We start from the raw sequence: 20,840 nt of genomic DNA on the forward strand, positions 1-20,840 counted from the left end.
GACGAACCGAAAAAGTAGTGAAGTGCGTGAATGAAAACAAACAGTGAAATGTGAGCAGTCAACGCGATACAGTGACTGAATATAAATCGAAAATAAATGTGAAAACTGTATAAGACGTACTTAGTATATTTGTTAATAAAACGTTGATTTGATATATATTTTAGACAATGCCCAAATGCAAAAGAGGAGATCTGCCCAGTTCTGAAGCAAAACGGCGAAAACAAAAAGAACAGCGAAAAAACGAAACAGACGAAGAACGCGTAGCACATTAATGTTCCTAACGAACGACAATGAGAACTGTGAGAAGCAGAGAAACCGAAGAACGACGAAATGAATGGAATGAAGAATCAAGAATTGTGACACAATGTTATAATAAAAGACTCTGAACTCAAGCCAGCCATGAAAATATCACCCTATGAGAAGCGCGGACGAGGACAAGTAAATAGTACAACCTAACAAATGAAGCATTCCACTTCGAACCGACGAAAAAATATAACAAACACAAACACGTCTTAATCGGAAAAATGGATATCTGCCAATTTTGCAACGCGAAAAAATTCAGTAGAGAAACACCAGGCATCTGTTGCATGAATGTAAACATTCGATTACCACCTTTGGAAGTAACTCCGCAGGAATTTTTACATTACATGACCGGGAAAACTCCAGAATCGAAACGCTTTCTTCAAGATATAAAAGTGTTCAACGCCTGCTTCCAAATGACTTCTTTCGATGTCACTTCGATAAACACTAACAGAGATGAAATCGGCTATGTTTTTTCGATCGAAGAACAAATATATCCCAACATGGGATCATTACTACCACTACCAAAGGAAGACCACGAATTTCTGCAAGTATATTTCATCGGAAATGAAGAAATAGTAATTGATCAACGATTTTCAAATATCAGTGGATTGAGACAAGAAGTAGTCCAAGAATACAGAGGATCTTACACAAATACAATCAATTGAGTCATTTATTCAAAACAGCACTAGACCGAATGATTTCTGATGACTGTAAAGTTATAGTTCGAGCGGCCAAAAGACCACCTTGTGAATTAATGCACCTCAGATAGACGAAGTCATCATCGAATTGTGGACAACGAAAACACAAGACGTGACAGAACTGTACAATGAAGAAGAGGATTACTACGGCGTATTTCACGGACACACCGTTCATATGATGCCCTCCAATATCCATTAATATTTCGGCACGGAGAGGATGGCTATCATTTTAATCTGGAACAAATCCAACCTGAAACAGACGCAGACACAAACAAAAAAGTCGTTTCCAAGGAGTTCTGTGCTTATCGCTTAATGATCGGAGACAATGAAATGTAAAGTCACGTTCTCAACGCTCGCCGTTTGTTCCAACGATTCCCGGTCGTTATGTACGCAAAAATAGAATCGAAACGGATATTTTAAATAAGAAAGAATCAAAGGAAACTGCGCACGGAAGAATACATCCACCTTCTACATGAATCGTAAATGACAGAAACATTAACGACAATGGAACAATAGTAATCTTACCCTCATCTTACATAGGGAGTCCCAGACACGTGCTGGAATACACTCAAGATGCCATGGCCTACATAAGAAAATATGGACGACCTGACTTCTTCATAACATTCACATGCAAGTCGTGGCCAGAAATCAAAGAACAACTACGATACGGACAAGCCCCCACGCATCGTCATGAAATCATTGTCTGAGTTCTCCGACAAAAACAAGTGAGATTTACTGAATGCATCACAAAATACCACATCTTTGGAACCGTTGGATGCTGGATGGACACAATAGAATGGCAAAAGCAAGGACTTCCTCACCCACACAGTCTCACATGGCTACACGACACAGTTCATCCCACGGATACCGACAAAATCATCCAAGCTGAATTTCCCAATCCACAAGAAGATTCGGAACAGTACAACATAGTTGTGAAAAAAATGATTGAATGACCATCTGGGCCATTAAGCCCCAATCCGTCATGTATGAGTGACTGAAAAGGCACAGAAAAATACCCATACTTGGACAACACGCAAACTGGAGTTGACAGCTATAGCAAATACAGAAGATGATCACCCAAACCGTTCTTTTCAAAGCAAAAATACGAACACGAGTCAGCGACGAACTAGAAATAATCAATGGATAGCACCATATAACACACTACTTTCCAAAATGTTTCAAGCACACACAATGTACGATACTTCAATTCAGTGAAATCCATCAAACATGTCTATAAGTATGGGAACAAAGACTGTGACATGATACTATTTCAATTTGTTAGCTGTGAACAACAAAACAAAAACGAGGTCCTCATGTATGGGAAGATACATCAACAGCAACGAAGCAGCCTGGCTGATTTTCGGTTATCCCATACAAGAACGCGAACCAGCCGTGCAACATCTAGCAATACATTTAGAGAAGGTACAGAGAGTTTACCTCACAAAAAACACCGCCAGAAAAATTGCAAGCGAAGCATCTCAGGACACAACATTAACAGCTTTTTACCAACTATGTCAAACGGATCCATACGCGAAAACATTACTGTATGTCGACATCCCTACATTTAGAGAAGGTACAGAGAGTTTACCTCACAAAAAACACCGCCAGAAAAATTGCAAGCGAAGCATCTCAGGACACAACATTAACAGCTTTTTACCAACTATGTCAAACGGATCCATACGCGAAAACATTACTGTATGTCGACATCCCTACCTGAGATGCTTCGCTTGCAATTTTTCTGGCGGTGTTTTTTGTGAGGTAAACTCTCTGTACCTTCTCTAAATGTATTGCTAGATGTTGCACGGCTGGTTCGCGTTCTTGTATGGGATAACCGAAAATCAGCCAGGCTGCTTCGTTGCTGTTGATGTATCTTCCCATACATGAGGACCTCGTTTGGAACACAATAAGAAAAATCTTTCAACGACGAAAATAAGAAATTCCAATAGACGATCATGCATAAATTATGAAAACTGGCGCACTAGGCCGAATACACTCGTACATCCGAACAACGCTGAATGCTTCTATCTCCGGATGTTGTTGCACGTAATGCAGGGACCAACATGTTTCACAGATCTGAAAACTGTTGACGGTTATTACGCTGGAAAACGACAACCATTGGGAATTAACACTACAAGAACCCACAGCTGAAAAAATGAGAGATTTCGCGCCATAATTATAACAACATGTAACCCATCGAATCCAAAACAGGTATGGGACTCCTTCAAAGAGAGTATGAGTGACGACATACTGTACGAAACCCGACAAGCTCAGCCTGAACTGACCATCGAATTCAACGACACCATCTTCAATAAAACACTTATTCGTGTTTAGAAATAAACACCCAGACCTTAGTACAACTTGGGATGCAAGCATCACAAAAAGATGCTATCAGTGTGCTAAACTTCATAATTACGAAGGAAAAAAGCTATAACACCAACGAACTACCTCGATACATTGCTCACAACAAACCACTCCTCCGTGACAATCAAAAGGAAATTTACAGCGTTATCATGGACCGGATCGAGAACAACATTGGCGGAATTATTCACTTGGACGCACCAGGCGTCACCGGGGAAACATTTATAATAAATCTATTGCTGGTGGAAATACGTGCTAAACAGCCTATTGCATTTGCACAAGAATCATCAAGTGTTGCAGCCACGAAGGAGGACGAGCTGCCCATTTCGCCCTACAGCTACCGTTGAATATAGCTGGAGAACAATTCCCGTTGCATAAAATCTCAGAAGTATCTGGAGGGGCTGAACTTCTAAAGCAAGCTAAAATTATCTTCTGGGACAAATGCACAATGCACAATGCCACATAAAAAAGAACTCGAAGCCGTGGACACAACATTACAAGAGCTGTGAGGAAACTCTGAAGTGGTAGGAGCTCTACTCATACTCTCAGGAGATTTTCAACAAACACATCCAGTTCTCCCCATCTCAACTCCAGCAGATAGGATCAATGCATGTTTTTAAAAAATCACATCTCGGGGCACACATACAGATACTGAGACTAACAAAAAATATGGGAGTTCAACTATCGAAAGACGAAACAACAGCACATTCTGCTCAACAACTTTTACAAATAGGCGAAGGCACATATTGTACTGACCACACGACCGGCCTCACTAAACTCAACAATGATTTCTGCAACATAACCTCTGCTGAAAACGAACTCATCAACCAAACTTACCCAAACATTGTTCACAATTATATCAATTCGGACTGGCTATTTGAGAGGATAACTTTAGAAACTAAAAATAACATTGTCACCGATATCAACTTTGATATTCCAAAGAAAATTCCCGGTGAAGAGAGGATATACAAATCGATCGACACGAAGGTAAACGTTGAAGAAAGTGTGAAATTCCCCACAGAATTTCTAAACTCTTTGCAAGTACCGGGAAAGCCATTACACTGACTTCGACGTAAAACGGGATCTCCGACCATACTCCTCAGAAAACTACGTAATGAAATACGGACGATCGTCAAACAGCTACCGGATAACATCGTCGAAGCCGAACGTACGACTGGGAAATACAAATGACACACATTATTTATCCCCAGAATACCACTGATCTCTACTGAACTGGCATTCCATTTTAAAAGACTGCAATTTCCAATCAAATTAGCCTACAGTTTTACAATTAACAAAGCGCAAGTACAAACTTTAAAATATTGCCGTATCGCCTTGAAGACTGCTGCTTCTCTCACGGTCAACTATGCATAGCTTGCTCACGAATAGAAAATTCGAAAAATTTGTACATATGTTCCCAGATAACAAAATGAAAAATATTTTTATAAGAAAGTAATGTAAATATTTAGAATATGTTTTCAACAATTTTTTACCTCTTATACTTTAAAGTTTATCCTATAGTTCAAACTACCACACAATCTGATATCAAGTCTGTGAGCGAAGCCAAGTACCGCAGATTGTTCGTGATAAAGTTTACAGCATAATGATACAAACTTAAATTCTTAATGCTTTTTATTCCTCTGCAAACGGATAAAGCACTCATGCGAAGATGACGCATAATACAGTCAACACACCTGATCATTGATTAATTGCGTTTTGCAGTTAATGTTAAATACTTAAAGACTGCTGCAAGCTTTTCTCATTGGTTTACTGTGCTTATTGAATCATTACAGCACACAAAAGAATAAAATGAGATAAAAAGCATGAAAGGCATATAAATATACTTGGAACAGTAAAGCTACTTCTCTCAATCCTTTGTATTTTATAACTGTTTCTATACAATACCAAATTATTTAAAACTCAAATACCAGTTACAATATGTGTGTGAAATAATGTTTGTTGCATGTTTTTGCAGGTAGTATGATCGGTACATCACTTATCTAGCTGTTAGCTTATTGTAGCTGAGATTTGCATGTGTCGGCTGCTGGATACCAAGCAAGGATATGGTAAATGCTTTTTGCGTGGGTGATAAATATGTACAGAGGATACTGTCCATTTCATACACCCTACCCCTAAGGCATTAGGTTTTACGCAATATGTTGTTTCAATAAAAATTTCCTGAGAAAAACACATTGTTATTGCACACAGTTTACAGTGTGTCCCAGAAATGTTGCGACAAATTTCGAGGGGCTGTAGACGGTGTCTTGAGGAACAAATCGAGGATAGGGACCCATGCCTGTAAACGCCATCTGACGATACCACTGAGTGTCGAAATTACAGGCGCTGGCTCCTGCCGCTACGCAACCCCTTCGGCGGCAATTGGGACTCTGTACGCTGACGAACTATAGATGGAACGTCTCGCGATGTTATTTGTTATTCAGTGATCACAACTGAACGCCATGACCGAGAATGGAGAAGAAGAAGTTAGCTGCTGCGTAAATACGCCTTGTCTCCCATGAATGCGATGATGATGATGATTGGTTTGTGGGGGTGCTCAACTGCGCGGTTATCAGCGCCCGTACAAATTCTCAGTCTTTACACTGTCCGATCTCGCCACTTTCATGAATGATGATGAAATGATCAGGACAACACAAACGCCCAGTCCCTGGACAGAGAAAATCCCCAACCCAGCCGGGAATCGAACCGGGGACCCTGTGATCCAGAATGAATGCGTTGTTCTGTTGTCTTGGTTTCAGACAAGGTTTTCTATCTGCAGTTTATTTTTGTCCTGTTTACTGAAAAAAAGGAAATTTTATACGGTTCCGCGAGAAACCCTTGTCCGAAGCCGTCATCCACCATGGCAACAGAGCACTGCATTGATAGGAGACAAGGCCTGTCTACACAGCGGCTACCTCCATCTTCTCCACTAGCGATCGTGGCAATCAGTCGCGATCACTGAATAACAAACAACATTGCGAGACTTTCCGTCTGAGGTCCATCATTGTACAAAGTTAAGTTTTTTGCCGAAGGTGTGACCTAGTGACGGGCGCCGTCCCCTATAACTTCGACGTTCTGTGGTATCGCTGGATGACGTTTCCGGAAACGACTTTCTATCCTCGATTTGTTCCTCAAAACATCATCTATAGCCAATTGAAGTTTGTCGCAGCATTTCTGGGACACTATAATATTTTGTGATTCTACCTCGGTACCAAAATGAGAGCCTACTACAGCACCGCAATAAGAAACCTTGCAGGAGAAAAACTTTTAGTTTCATATTTTGAAGAAATCTTGCTGCCGGAGGAGCGTGGTTTCTATGCTAGTAATTGATTAGTTTCGGCTAGTTTCTTTCAAATTTCGTCAACGAAAACTGCTCTAGTAGTCTGTTGTTGGTCCAGCAGATTTGATATTTACCTCTGAAAACGATGTTTTCTGATCGAATATTGGTTACTTCCTTCTTCTGCCTTTGCTGAGTTGAGATGATCAGTTTAGAGCTAGAGCTTGAGAGGCCTGCCGTAACAGGTACTGGGAAATCTAGCGCTATCGCTATTAATGAATCAAAGCAGCACCAAAACTGAGCTTTATTCTCATCGCGAAGGATGTTAGAATAGAAACGGCAAAATACACTGTGGCTAACAATAAAAAACAGCAGCGCGATAGACCCAAACTGGCTGACGCCGGCAAGCTGGCCATACTCTACCTACAGTGTGTTAATACATGTTGGACTTCTGGATTGTGGCGCATGAGGGAATCAAGCCCAGCCCACACGCCGACGTCAATGGGGTGACGAACTGTGCAGGGAACAAGCCCCGCCTGCCTCCCACATTGGAGGCGCCTTACTCTGCGTTTCGTGCTTCTGCGAAATCAGAAGAGATGCACGGAGGTAAAAATCGCTTAAATGTTATTCGTAATCGAAACTGAAATCGTCTTATGTGTTGGCACGGTTAATGAAGTTTCTAACTGCAACAAGTGTATTATCTGATCAAAAGTATCGAGAGACGCCTACGTAATGCGGAATTCGCCACTAGACGTCAAAATAGTCAATCCAACAGTATAAAAGGAGTGGGGAGTGTTGCATTACCATTGGAGAAGCAGTAACAAAAGAACAGATCAGTCAGCACGGCTTAGTGAGTTCGAACTTGGGTTAGTCATTGAATGCCACCTGAGTAGCAAATCGATCAGGAACATTTGAGTCCTTGTGACTGCCTAAGTGGACTGTTGATGATAAAATTGTGAGGCGGAAACGTGAAGGAACAACCGCACTTAAACCAAGAACTGGCAGACCTCACACAGTCCTACTGATGGACAGGAATTATCGAGCATTACGGAGGGTGGTTATAAAAAACGCATAAAATCAGCAGATGGAATCCCTAGTGTGTTCAAATGTGCTACCAGCAGTCCACTTAACCCAATGTTTGGGCGTACGGGGTTGAACAGAAAAGGGTACAGTGGTCGAGTAGCCCCTCATAAGCTACACATTTCTGTAGTTATAACTAACGAAGAAAACACGGCAATTATCATAACCCAATTTCCCAGAAACTTCCAAGAGGTGTCAAAATAAACGGACACGTGTCTCGGCTTGCCACTGGATACTCGACAGTTTTTTAGAAAACGACGATAAAATTTTTCGTGTTACTTTATGTGTCTTTTAATGCATAAGTAGTTCAACAGAAGCGGTGACACAGTGGCCAGCGTCACGGCTTCTCACTTTTTCAGCCCCGTGTTCGAAACCCCGTTTGTTTTTATTTATTTTATTTTATTTTCATTTGTCATTTATCTCTCTATGTCCGTAGAAGGCTACTAAACGAATGTTTCTGATCAAGTTATGGGATACAAGGGCATTATATTAACTGTAAAATTACAACTGAATTTCACAAAAGGTATCACACATTTAATATATAATTTGATGTCTGTGTGCTATTTTCAGGTGTTGCAATCTTTTTAATTTCTCATTTTCTTATACTTCATTTTTACATCACTTCTTATGTTAATTCTTACGCTTTATTGTTACGATCATTCTTCAGGAAGATTTGGTGCATTCCCTTGGTTGATACCGATCGCAGAAACAATCGATACATAAAAATTCCGAACACCATGAACATCGCGGAAAGGCACTTTTGCCACAGGGATATTTCTTCGTACGAATCTCACTCGGGAAAGAAACGTCGTTAACTTTGTTGAGGACTTCAAGCGTTGGCACTAATTTTTGCAATTGATCCTGAATCAAGATGCACTGCAAGAATTTCACCGAAAACAATTTCAAATAATTTTCTCATACATTTATTGATTTTTAAAAATTCATTCATCGGACGTACAAATATCAGAACAATAAGGATAATCTTATTACATTATACACTGGAAAAAATCTTGTAGTAATTCAGGTCTACGTGTATGGGTAGATAAATGAAAAAAATTAAAATTAAAATAACAACTGGGTTTCGAACACAAGGCGTGAAAGTGTGAAGCGGCGACACTAGGCTCTGTGCCACGGCGTCGGTGGAACTACTGACGCGCGAAAAGACTCGTAAAATAACTAGAAAACTTTTACCTTCGTTTGCTTGGAAACGGTCGAGAATCTATGGATAAACCGAGACACATATTCGCTTATTTTGACTCCTCTTCCAATGAGTGAAGTTTCTGGGAAATCGGGTTATGGCACTTGCAGTGTTTCCCTCGGTAGCTACGCTAGAGGTGATGAATGAGGCCAGCTGAACAGTGAATGGAAACGAGTGATTTTGGGCAATTATACGGAAGGGCTTGGGTATAGCGAATGCCAAGAGAACGTTACCTATAGTGATGTGTAGCGGTGACGTGTAGTGGTGTTACGGTAATGGGGTATTTTCGTGGTTATGCTATGGTTCCCTTATTGCGCTTAGAGAAAAATCTAAATGTGGAATGATATGTTAGAATACTGCGTATTGCGAACAGTTGAGTATTTCGGAGATGTTGATCGTGTCAGGATGACCATGCATCTTTTCATGAAACAGCATCTGTGAGGCAATCGTTCGTGGACAATAACATAGGTACCTGAAATGGGTTGCGCTACCCACAGTCCCGACCCGAACCCAATGGGACACCTGTGGGATGAGCTCCAACGTCAGCTTCACTCCAGACCGCTGCGTCCTACATCACTTCTATCTCTGGTTTCAGCTGCTGAGGAAGAATGGGCTGCCATTCCTCCACAGACATTCAGACGCCTAATTGAAAGTGTCTCCAGCAGAGTGCAGGCAGTCATAAAGGCGGAGGCTGAATACACCCCATCTTAACTCTTTGCCGTCCGCACGTATCGAACAGATCTATTCGCTTGGCACCGGCAGCGCTAAGTCGGATTGCTTGGCTTGCCGCCGACCGTTCTTGACAGTATCGGGAGATTATAAATTGTCAAGTTTTACTGATCTCATCGTTAGTTCTCATCAGTTCTCAACCCTGTTCCCCTAATTTCATGAAATTTTGAAGATATACATACGTAAATAAATACAAAATTTGTTTATTTGCATTGTCTTTGGTACTTAGTATTTCTATTTCATATGATACGCTGCGAAACAGTCTCCAAGATGTAACGCAACTCGACAAGACATACACATTAAGTTTGGTGTTCTTTTTTTTAACATACATAGCAGTTTCTTCGTTTTCGTTTATTCGTTACGGAAATAAGTATTACTTGGTGTTGCCTCATGTGGCCGGAAAGTCTGTCAACTGGATCATGATGAAACGTACGCGATGTAGTGGCAACTTCCAAGTTTTGTTCAGCAGCAGGTATATGGTCTTTTATCCACGAATCAGACACTTTCAATAAAACATCGTGAAATCCGAGACTCTTGTGTTCTGTATTGAAATATTGACTTGTAAGGAAGCCACGCGGGATTAGCCGAGCGGTCTAGGGCGCTACAATCATGGACTGTGCGGCTGGTCCCGGCGGAGGTTCGAGTCCTCCCTCGGCCATGGGTGTGTGTGTTTGTCCTTAGGATAATTTAGGTTAAGTAGTGTGTAAGCTAATGACCTTAGCAGTTAAGTCCCATAAGTTTTCACACACATTTGAACATTTTTGAACTTGTAAGGAATGCATTAAATAATGCGCAATTAAAGAGGTACATGCAAACCTTGTATGACCATTTTGTAGTTTTTCTGTATATAGGGAAATAACTCAAATATTGGTCTGCCCGATCCACTCCTTTCATGTATTTGTTGTAGTCTAATACACTTTCAGGTTTTTTTTATTGTGTAATTGGTTTTCCTACATTTTCTTTGAGTGTTAGTAAAAGTGGCATTATGTATTGTAGAGATCATTCGTGTCGTTTTAGTTTCCGAAACTCTCCATACCTGTGCGAGTACTTCACCTTTCCGTCGATGACAAGCTTCAAACACAGTGGCTTTTGCGCGCTTTAATTTTTCCCGAAATCGTCTATTTTGCCGCATCGTTCCACAAACTCGAATTTTCTTTTCAAGTAACTTCTCTGTATGTTCTACATTGTTATAATAAGTATCCATGTAGAGGTGATGCCACTTTCCATAAGAAGATGTCAACAGTTCCATCAGTTTTTTTGCTATAGGCTGTCCAGGGCCGGAATATATCTTGAATGAGGAAATGTATCGCGTACTCGAATCACACAGCATCCGCATGAGTATGCCATACTTCGTAATTTCCGACGGATTGTAAACCTTAAAATTTAACCGTTCACGCCACGGCATCATTCCTTCATCAACTGAGATATTTTGACTTAGATTAAAAGTTTCTTTAAACTTTTTGGAAAAATAATCAATTACGAATTGCACTTTGAAAAGCCGGTCGGCATTATCCGGTTTATTGTTGTTGTCTGAACCGATCGCGGGACATTGTTTTGCGAAGTATCGGATTCGTTGACCAATAATCATGGATCCTTGCTTTGTTTACAGTTCCCATAAGGATAGTAAGCCGAAACCATTTTCTAAGTTCGGGTCCCGTAACATCGACAAATTTGGCATTTTTTTAATCCAGTTTCCTTCTATTGCAATTTTGACTGTAGTACTAGTTGGTTTCGTTGCTAATATATTCAAATAGAGCATTCCCAATACATAATTCTACAATATCCTCGGCGCTCTGTGTATCTTTGGGAAATATGTTTGGACCCGGAGATCCTTCAAATTAATTATTGGTCTCGGTAAATCAAAGTCCGACCACTGTGCACTGTTTTCTTCGTCTGATTCATCCGAATCCGTTGGCAACCGTAGCGTTCGCCGAATTCTTGTTGGACGTATTTCACTATCTTCCGACGATTCTGCTTCACTTTAATTTTTTTGATATCCAATGTCTTCCTCCCAGTCGGCCAAGTCGCCCGGAATATCAGACAAGACGTCCGCGCATTCATCGTAAATAATCGTATCGCCTCTTTCGTCTGCCATGATGAAAGGGCATAAGTACTTTTAAAAACAAAAACTTGTTAACGTGTGTAACTCATTGTTACCTAAACAAAACACCAACAGAATGCAAAAGATACTAAAGTGCTGTGGCCGGCCACTGCGCGGTACTATGCTCACGACCCCACTGTGGTGTCGCCGGCCGTTGACCGCTATTTCGCGCACGGCACCACTGTGGTGTCGCCGGACGGCAGTGTTAATGTCCACTAACAGGTTTCCGCATATTTTGATCAGTTAGTGTATGTACACTAGTCACACAGAAAGGAAACATCGCGAAACCAAGTGAAGTACAAAATAGTAACACAGCAAACAACAAACACTAATCACACAGAAAGGAAACACTGCGGAACAAAGTGAAAACAGGGACACAGCAGGCAACAAAGGATGGCTGCGTGACACAGATTTGTTAGCTTGGCAACTTCGTTTGAGATCAAAAACAAATAGCTACCGGCCAAAGCCTTCCGGGATCTGCCGATTCAGGTCTAGGGAGCCGATAGACCAACTCAGAGTTGACACACTGCATGCAGCTGTTTATGTGAGACGTAACTGATCCGTTGTGGTGCAGGTGAGGAGTGGTGGCCGGAGAGCGTGGCCGGGCCGACCACTTTGCCGTCGCCGGCGCCGGCGCCGGCGCTGCCCGCGTGGACGCAGTTCTGCAGCGCCGAGTGCCGCGACTACGCCGACGAGACGAGCGCCCTGCTGCACTTCCCGCCGCTGTCCCTGCCGCTGCCGCTGCCCGAGGTACGCTCCGCTCCTCTTACTACACTATTCGTGCTCAGCTCACACGATTCTCAATCTTGTTGCCTCATTAACTAAACTACGAATGTCACTCAATAATTAAAGAGACAAATTGTTCTGGAGGAAAAAGCGTTTATTTTTACAAAACAATACTGAGAGGTTCCATGCCCTCTTTTGCATGTCTCCTCTCATTTTCATCAATTTTATTAATGTTCTATGTCATTGCACGGTAGTAACAGACCGAATAAGGTTAGTGTAATGAGAGTATTTGCACTGAGAGCTCAAAAAATACCTTTCAATTGATTCCTATGTTGGGTTACTTCCCTGGGTGGCCTGTGCGAGGCGAGCATCGGAGGACGCGGCACACTGCATTTCCGGTTGGGGGCTGCACTTCTCTGAATTCTGAGAGGTTCGTACAATAGGCTTAAGCGCCTGGCGGAACGACTGACGTCGGTCGAGATTCGCCTATTGTATGCAGGGCGAAACAACCTGCGAGACGTCTGAGTGTCGCCGCAGTTTATGTGTTTACCGCTCTGGCGCGTCCGGAACGAAGACTTCTGACACCGGCTCATTGCATTGTACTCTTGATTCTGAGAATACTTGTCAACTGTGCTCTGCTGGGTGTGACTGCCTGGCACCAGATGGCTGGTGGTATAGGTAGGTTGTTTTCGTAGCCGATCAAACGGCAAGTTCAGTGCCCTCAGATGAATAGCAGAGGCTTGATTGGTCAACTTAAACTGAGGCTAGTTGACGTCATAAAGCCCTCCTCGAAACTGGAGAGAACGGTCGCTATTGGAGCGACTGATGTTCTGAGACAGTGTGGGGGAATTTTGGAATCGGAACTGAATGCTGATTCGCGTTTTTCGAGGAGACTAGCGAGCAATGTTGGCTTCACCCTTGCGTTGTGCGGGCAGTGGATTCGGAATCTGATCTTCGTCGGAGTCAGATGGTCTTGCGACTTGGACGCTCTTTTTCGGAAGAACTTAGAATTCTTCGGACAGCCTTCGAGGCCAGGGGTTGACACAGAGTTTCTGCACGGCAGAAGTCGGCGCCTACATCACCAGGACGCTGCAGATTCCAGTATTTGTGCAGTATTTTGCGGCTCTGGCATTGTAGTACCTTATCAATTTTATTCTGAATCCCTCAGCAGCACGAGCGCTCGCTTTCCATTCTGTCGTATGTATGATGTGTTAGGGAGGTGGTGAAAATGCATTTACATTCAAGAACTTCGGTGTAGCACCTTCATATCGGCACCGCAATAGGGAGAAGATCAAATAGTGTCTCGGAACGGCAAAGGAAAAAAGGGACCCACTTGCAATGTCGGGAAAAGTTAGTTGGAATGACTGCACGATCAATCAACACCAGGATCACAGAATATAAGCGACATCGCAGTTTGGGGCAGGTGGAGAAATCGGCCGTGGCAGAGCACGCGCTGTGTGAGACTGACCACGTAATAAATTCGCCGACACGAAAGTTCTGGCTGTAGAGAAGACCTATCACACCCGCTTATTCTGAGAAGCTATAGAAATACACGAGAATAGCTTCAATAAGAAAGAAGAAAGACTCAAGGTAAACGGATCCTGGCTTCCCGTGCTGCAGCGAGCATTCGTTGCACATACCAAGAGGGGAACCGCGCCGGAAATGACTGCGGAGAAGCCCTCGGACGTTGGCGGGCCAGGTACACATAGTCTGCGGACGCGAGCTCGGCTGCAGTCCACCACCAGCAATGGAGGCAGGAATTTTGACACTGGCAGCCACTCGTGCTGGCGAAACGCCAGAAAAATCATCTGACGAAGGTCGGCCGAAGAACGGGAGGCAGAAGCCAACAGACAGTTTCTCAACAAATGGCCACGAGAGCCTTAACAGTTTTGTCCAACAATATTCTACAGAAGCCAGTTCATAGATGTTGGCCACTGATGGGATAGTGTATACGACTGTAATTCACTCCCTCAGCGTCATTTAAGGTCTGGTCACAACATAATAACATAACATCAAAACGACTGCTATAGGTGTTTGGTTTCATAATGTAAGTGAATGGCCGAAGCCCCGCAAACCATCACTAATGAGGATCTACATAAAAAAAGAATGTCCGTTGTGTTTAATACCTTATTTTCTGGACTGTTAGGTTCCGTAGAACCTTTTTTTACATTGTTATGTTGCTTGTCATCTGCAGTTGTCTACAAATGTAATTTTATTGCGCCAAAAAATTTCGCGATTACACTGAGATGACAAAGGTCATAGAACAGCGATATGCAATTATATAGATGGCGATATTATCACGTATACAAGGTATAAAAGGGCAGTGCATTGGCGGAGCTATCATTTGGACTCAGATGATTCATATGAAAAGGCTTCCGACGTGATTGTGACCCCACGACGGGAAATTAATAGACTTTAAACGTAGAATGGTAGTTTGAACAAGACGCATGGGCAATTCTATTTGGGAAATCATTAGGGAATTCAGTATTCCGAGATCCACAGTGTGCCGAGAATACCTAATTTCAGGTTATACCACTCATCATAGACAACGCAGTGACCGACGGCCTTTACTTAACGACCGAGAACAGCGGCGTTTGCGCAGGGTTGTCATTGATATAATTCCCGCTTTGTTCTACATGATATCCTTATCCCACTAGTCAGACGCCCCAGGCTGCCTTTTACTGCTAGTAACCCTGTTTAGAACGTTATAATGGAAAGCAACTCTCAAAGGGCATGAGAAATGTGTTATATTTATCATCTATGTTATCGGCACTATAAACATTCAACCACTCTTGTTCCTTGACAAGGTTTAAAAAAATCTCTATTGCTGTTGGATTAACTTTCATACATAGTTTGTAATTATATGTGACATTTGTTTGAGTACAAAAACCTTTCAGTGTTAAAATTTCTGCATCAATGTCTGAAAGGCCATTCATCCTTTTACTAACAGAATGCCCATCTAGTAATGAAGAATGAATAAAAATATTGTCTATGGCTGCTACTGTTCCCCTGCACCCTAGTTGGAAAAAATACAATCTGCATCAGATCGTATGAATTTAGGAGGTCTACCAACATTTTTCTTGCAGCATCATATACAAAATTTATATCGAAGTCACCACCTCTAACTAGTTTCTAGTACTTCCTACAAAGTGAATCAAGAAACCCTCTAGCTCTGAAGTCAGAATTAGGGGACCTATAAACAACAACAATTAGAAGTTTAGTTTCACTAAATTCAACTGCCCCTGCACAACAGTCAAATATCTGTTCAGTGCAGTGCCATGATAAGTCTATGAACTCAAATGGAATACTGTTTTTTACGTACATAGCCACTACCCCACTCCGCAAGGAACTCCTTGAAAAACAGCCAGCTAATCCGTATCCTGGTAAAGGAAGCCTCTGAATTGTCAAATTATTTAGCGGTGCTCCGATATACCAATAATTTCGGAGTCAACATCTATGAGCAGTTCACTAACTTTATCTCTAATACTTCTTATATTTTGATGAAATATGCTAATTCCTTCTCTCCTTGGAAACATGACATCCTCTGAAGGTGAGCCCTTAGTTAGAGAGACTTCCTTTAAGCAGGTGTACCTATCAGCTGGCTTCAGTCTAAAAAAGCTGCAGCTCTAACACCAACTACTACAGGAATTCTTCCATGAGTGATCCCACCTCCACCTACTACACTGTCACCTATAAGCTTTGCCAGCCTCCCCTGCCCATGCCTATTGAGGTGCAGGCCATGCCTAGCGAAATCCGATCTACTGACAGACTCAACTGGCACCACTGAAATGTGACCCATGCCCTCTGCCATCAGCGCCCTCTCCAGCCCCAAGTTAACACGCCTAACAGCCACATTAAGATGAGGCCGATCATGACGCTGAAACAGTTGCATGAAATGCACATTAGTGCCACCAGTTTGAGCAGCTATCTTTACCAGATCATCAGCTACATCATATTTCCCATCCCTATCAAGACTATTAATTGCTTCACCCACTATCTCTACCTGATCCTCCTTCGTAAAATTCATACATAACTCTCCTATGCTGTCAGTCACCTGAGCCTTACCTGAACTAGGCTTCACAATGCTGGTGACCTGATACTTACCCCCCAACACTTCCTGCAACTGCTGGCCCACACCTCCACTGTGTGAACTACTTAGCAGCAGAACCTTCTTCTTTCTGTTTGACTTTGCATCTGACCTAAGCCTCCTGACTGCTGGGGTGCCGATCGAACCACCCTCCTCCGCTTGTACCGGTCCCTTGTCCGTTCGAAACTCGGCTATGGGTGGTTTGATTATGCGTCTGCACACCCATCCCTCTTACGCCGTCTCAACACTATCCACTATCGTGGCATCCGTTTGGTCACGGGCGCATTTTACTCCAGCCCGGCTGAGTCTGTATGCTGAAGCTGCTGAGCTACCACTGTCTCCTCAGCAGGTATGCATGCTGTATGTCTGCCGTGCTTGGCCACCCATCCTATGTCTCCTTCTTTGATGATTCCTTTGATCGTCAGTATGGGGCTTGTCCTTCTTCTCTGTTACCTCATGGAGTCCGCTTTTGGCACTTGCTACAGCGGCTTAACTTCACAGTACCTGCACCTTTTTTGGTGGGTGTGAACCCTTCACCACCTTGGCTTCGTGAAGCAGCCAGTGTTAACCTTGGCCTTCATTCTCTTCCTAAGGACACTATTCCAGCCTCTATCTATCGCCTTCAGTTTAACGACCTTCGCATGGAACTTCGCGATGGTACCTTTGTATACAAAGATGGCTCTCAGACTGACCGCGGGGTCGGGTGTGCCTTCGTCATTGGCACCTGTGTCTTTTGCTATCGGCTTCCGACACACTCCTCAGTATTTACAGCCGAGCTCTTCGCCTTGTATCAGGCCACGGAGTACATCCGGCGACACAGCCTTTTCAATTGTGTCCTCTGCTCAGACTCACTCAGAGCCCTTCAAAGTCTATGTGCGCTGTTCGCTGCCCATCCCTTGATGGAACCAGTGTAATGTTTCTGTAGGTTCCTAGTCATGTCGGTCTGCCAGGAAACGAGTCTGCTGACACTGCTCCCAAAGCTGCAGTCCACGTACCTCAGCCCGCACGTATCTGTATTCCCTCTAATGAGCTCTGCGTTGCAGTATGTCAGGAGATGGTGTCCCTTTGGCATCGCCAATGGTCCTCCCTTCACAGGAATAAGCTCCGGCTTCTTAAGCCTCTCCCAGCGGCTTGGACGATCTCCTCTCGGCCCTCCCGCCAGGAGGAGGTTATTTTAACTCGGCTGCGTATTGGGCACTGCCTTTTTAGCCATCGTCATTTGTTAAGTGGCGCTACCCCACCACTTTGTACACATTGCACTCAGGTTTTAACTGTCCGCCACTTCCTGATGGAATGAGCATTTTTACGTTCCAGTCTGGGTTTGCCGTCTGAGTTATCGGCCGTTTTAGCAACTGACGTTCGGGCTGTTGACCACGTCTTACTTTTTATCCTCCAAAGCAATATGGTGAAGGCCATTTAATTTTTAGTTTTGGACCTCCGTTTTGGTATGGCGCCTTTTTTAGCCCTTTTCCCACGTGCCTGTTTTTACCTGTCTTCTATTTTGTCAATTGGGACTGGCGTATAGTTGTTTTTTAACTCCTCTCTGTCTTCGTGTTCTAAGGTTTTGACTTGGGCGCGTATGACCCCAGTTGTTTTTGCGCCCTAAAGCAAAACAAAACCAAATAAATATTTTGAAGTAAAACACAACAGGCCTGTTGGCACCTGAATATTTACTAACAAATTATCTTCTGTAAACTAGGCTCATTCCAGTAAGAATGTCATACTGAGATGTTGGTGACGTGCATAAAGCAGGGAATTGTTGACTTGAATATTAGGGCACCAACGTATTTTTGGTGTTCAACAAGGCTGTGTAATATTGAATTTGAACCATAAACCAAAGCTAGAACATGTAATCGAAACTGTGCTGTACTAAAGCACAGCATATCGTTAGTCTATCCATCTGGTCTATTCTCGCATTGAAATCAGTTACCAAACTTCGTAAATTTCCTGAGAGATAACAGCGTTCCACAGTCGGAGATAGTTGTCAGTGAAAATACCACCATACTTCACCACTTAAACCGAATATCAGATACTACAGTACTGAAATACATAGTTTATCGGATGGTACAATACCGTTAAGTGTGTGTCTGGTATTACCATAGAAGTTTGTGCACTTAAATGACGACAAAAAATAACTGTAGACGAAGAAATACAAATCGGAACACTACCTTCGATATTTATTCTTATACGCTATCAACCAACCGCTACACCAAAAATATGCAGACACGAAACTGATTACTAAATATCAAAAGATGCGGATCCACCAGTGTAAAAGGAGGGGGGAGTGCTGTGTCGTGAGCAGAGAAACAGTAAAAGTTGAATGGGTCGGTCAGTGGAGCTCAGTGACTAATCATTGGGCGTCACCTGAGTAACAGATCCATCAGGGACATTTCAACCTTTCTAAAGCTGCCCAAATTGACTGCCGTTGATGTGACTGTGAAGTGGAAACGTGAAGAAAATACCACAGCTAAACCAATACCTTATGTACTGACAGACTGGGACCGTCAAGAATTGTGAAGATTGGTTGTAAACATTCGCACAAAATCAGGAGGATGTATCACCCGTGAGTTTAAAAATGCTGGCACAATGACTGCGCGTACAGAGTTAAAAAGAATGGGCTACAGCGATCAAGCAGCTCCTCTTAAGCCACATATTTCTGTAGTCATTGTTAACGTGGTGTAATGAGCGACGCAAGTGGACAGTGGATGATTGGAAGCGAGTGACATGGATTAATGAATTACGCTATACTCTGTGGCAAGCCGATGGAAGAGTTTAGATATGGCGAATGTCTGGAGACATCAAGTTTTGCACCATCACTGAAGTACGGAAAAGGTGGTGTTACAGTATGGGGGTATTTTTCGTGGCTAGGATGTGGTACTCACATTGGGCTTAAGAAAGCGCTAAATGTGAAGGATTTGAACACATTTTACTGCACTATGTACTGTGGAGCGTAGTGGAACAGTGCGGATTGCTTGTATCAGCATGACAATGCACCCTCCCATGAAGCAGCATTTGTGAGCCAATGGTTTGTGGACGATAACATTCTTGAAGTGGCCTTCCCGAGTTTCGACCTGAACTGACCTGCCCAGAGTTTCAACCTGAACCCAATGGAATTCCTTTGAGATGAATTAGAATGTTGACTTCTCTCCTGACCCTAGCGTCCAACATCTCTACCTTTTCTGGTTTCGACTCTTGAGGGAGAATGGGCTGCCATTCCTCTACAAATATTCAGACACTTTATTGGAAGTGTCCCCAGCAGAGTTTAGACTGTTACTAAGGCGATGAGTGGACACACCCCTTATTAATGTCCACAACACGTGTCTGGATACTTTTGATTAAATAGTGTACAATTTTGTAACGTTCAGTCTTCTTTCAGTAAATAATAACAAAGTTTCTAACGAAAGGTAATTAAAACCATGTTTATGACGTATTCATATCAAAATATAATACCTTGAGAAGCAATTAAGTAGTGGCTAATACTTGATTTCCTTAGACAATGACCATGCGGTGTATCAGAAATCGAAAAGTCACCAAACTAGGAAAGAATACAAATTAAAACGATATCTGAAGATACACTTAGGTTCAAAAATTAGATATTTATAAAGATTTACTGTATTTGTTAAATTTCTATTTCACTTGGAAGTTTAGAGGACCGAGTGAACACAATGTATTTTATATCATGTCAGAACTGTTGAACTGGGATAAAATCCAAGTAAGAAATACGTAAATTGCATTTCAGAGCGAAAGTATAAAACATTCTCAAGTCTCTGTAACACAGAACAATATGTGGAACCTGAGAAGCTTTGTTCATAGAAAAGACAACATTGAAGTGTAATTTTGGTTTTGTATCAACAACAACCACCGAGATCTATTTCCATGAACTGTTTAAAACAAGCACTCTAAATTATATTTTTATAGGTTTTACTCATTGTGAAGAAGTAGAAATATTACTTTAAAATTATCAAGATCTGCTTAATATTTGTCATAAATCAAAACAGTTGTAGCGACTTACATAAAGAAATTAAAACGCAAAAGTTGTATTAACTCTGGACTAAGTGCGACTTGTTTGCCACTGGAAATCTGAAAGGAGAGTCGTTGGGTAGATGTATTAGAAGTATACATATGTTGTAGCGTTGCGCAGTGCTAGCGCTAATATTGAAACATTAATTATCCTGAGATGTGTGTGAAGCAAGATGCCTTAATAAATCATGAAGATTATTGAAGAATTAAACACATACAATAATCTAACTAAAAAAAAGGTTGTAGGTCAAAGACAAAGTAGTGGA

General features: G+C 42.4%; 1 protein-coding gene across 1 annotated transcript in view; it reads left to right on the forward strand.

Moving 5' to 3' along the window:
• LOC126145962 (Krueppel-like factor 16) overlaps positions 1 to 20,840 on the forward strand; it is a 187,725-nt gene that overhangs the window by 81,484 nt on the left and 85,401 nt on the right. Inside the window, exon 3 of the mRNA XM_049915591.1 lies at positions 12,316 to 12,491. Within this exon, the coding sequence (XP_049771548.1) occupies positions 12,316 to 12,491 (176 nt within the window). The remainder of the gene's footprint in view (positions 1 to 12,315; positions 12,492 to 20,840) is intronic.

Source organism: Schistocerca cancellata, chromosome 2 (assembly GCF_023864275.1).
Source record: "Schistocerca cancellata isolate TAMUIC-IGC-003103 chromosome 2, iqSchCanc2.1, whole genome shotgun sequence".
Lineage (NCBI taxonomy): Eukaryota > Metazoa > Arthropoda > Insecta > Orthoptera > Acrididae > Schistocerca > Schistocerca cancellata.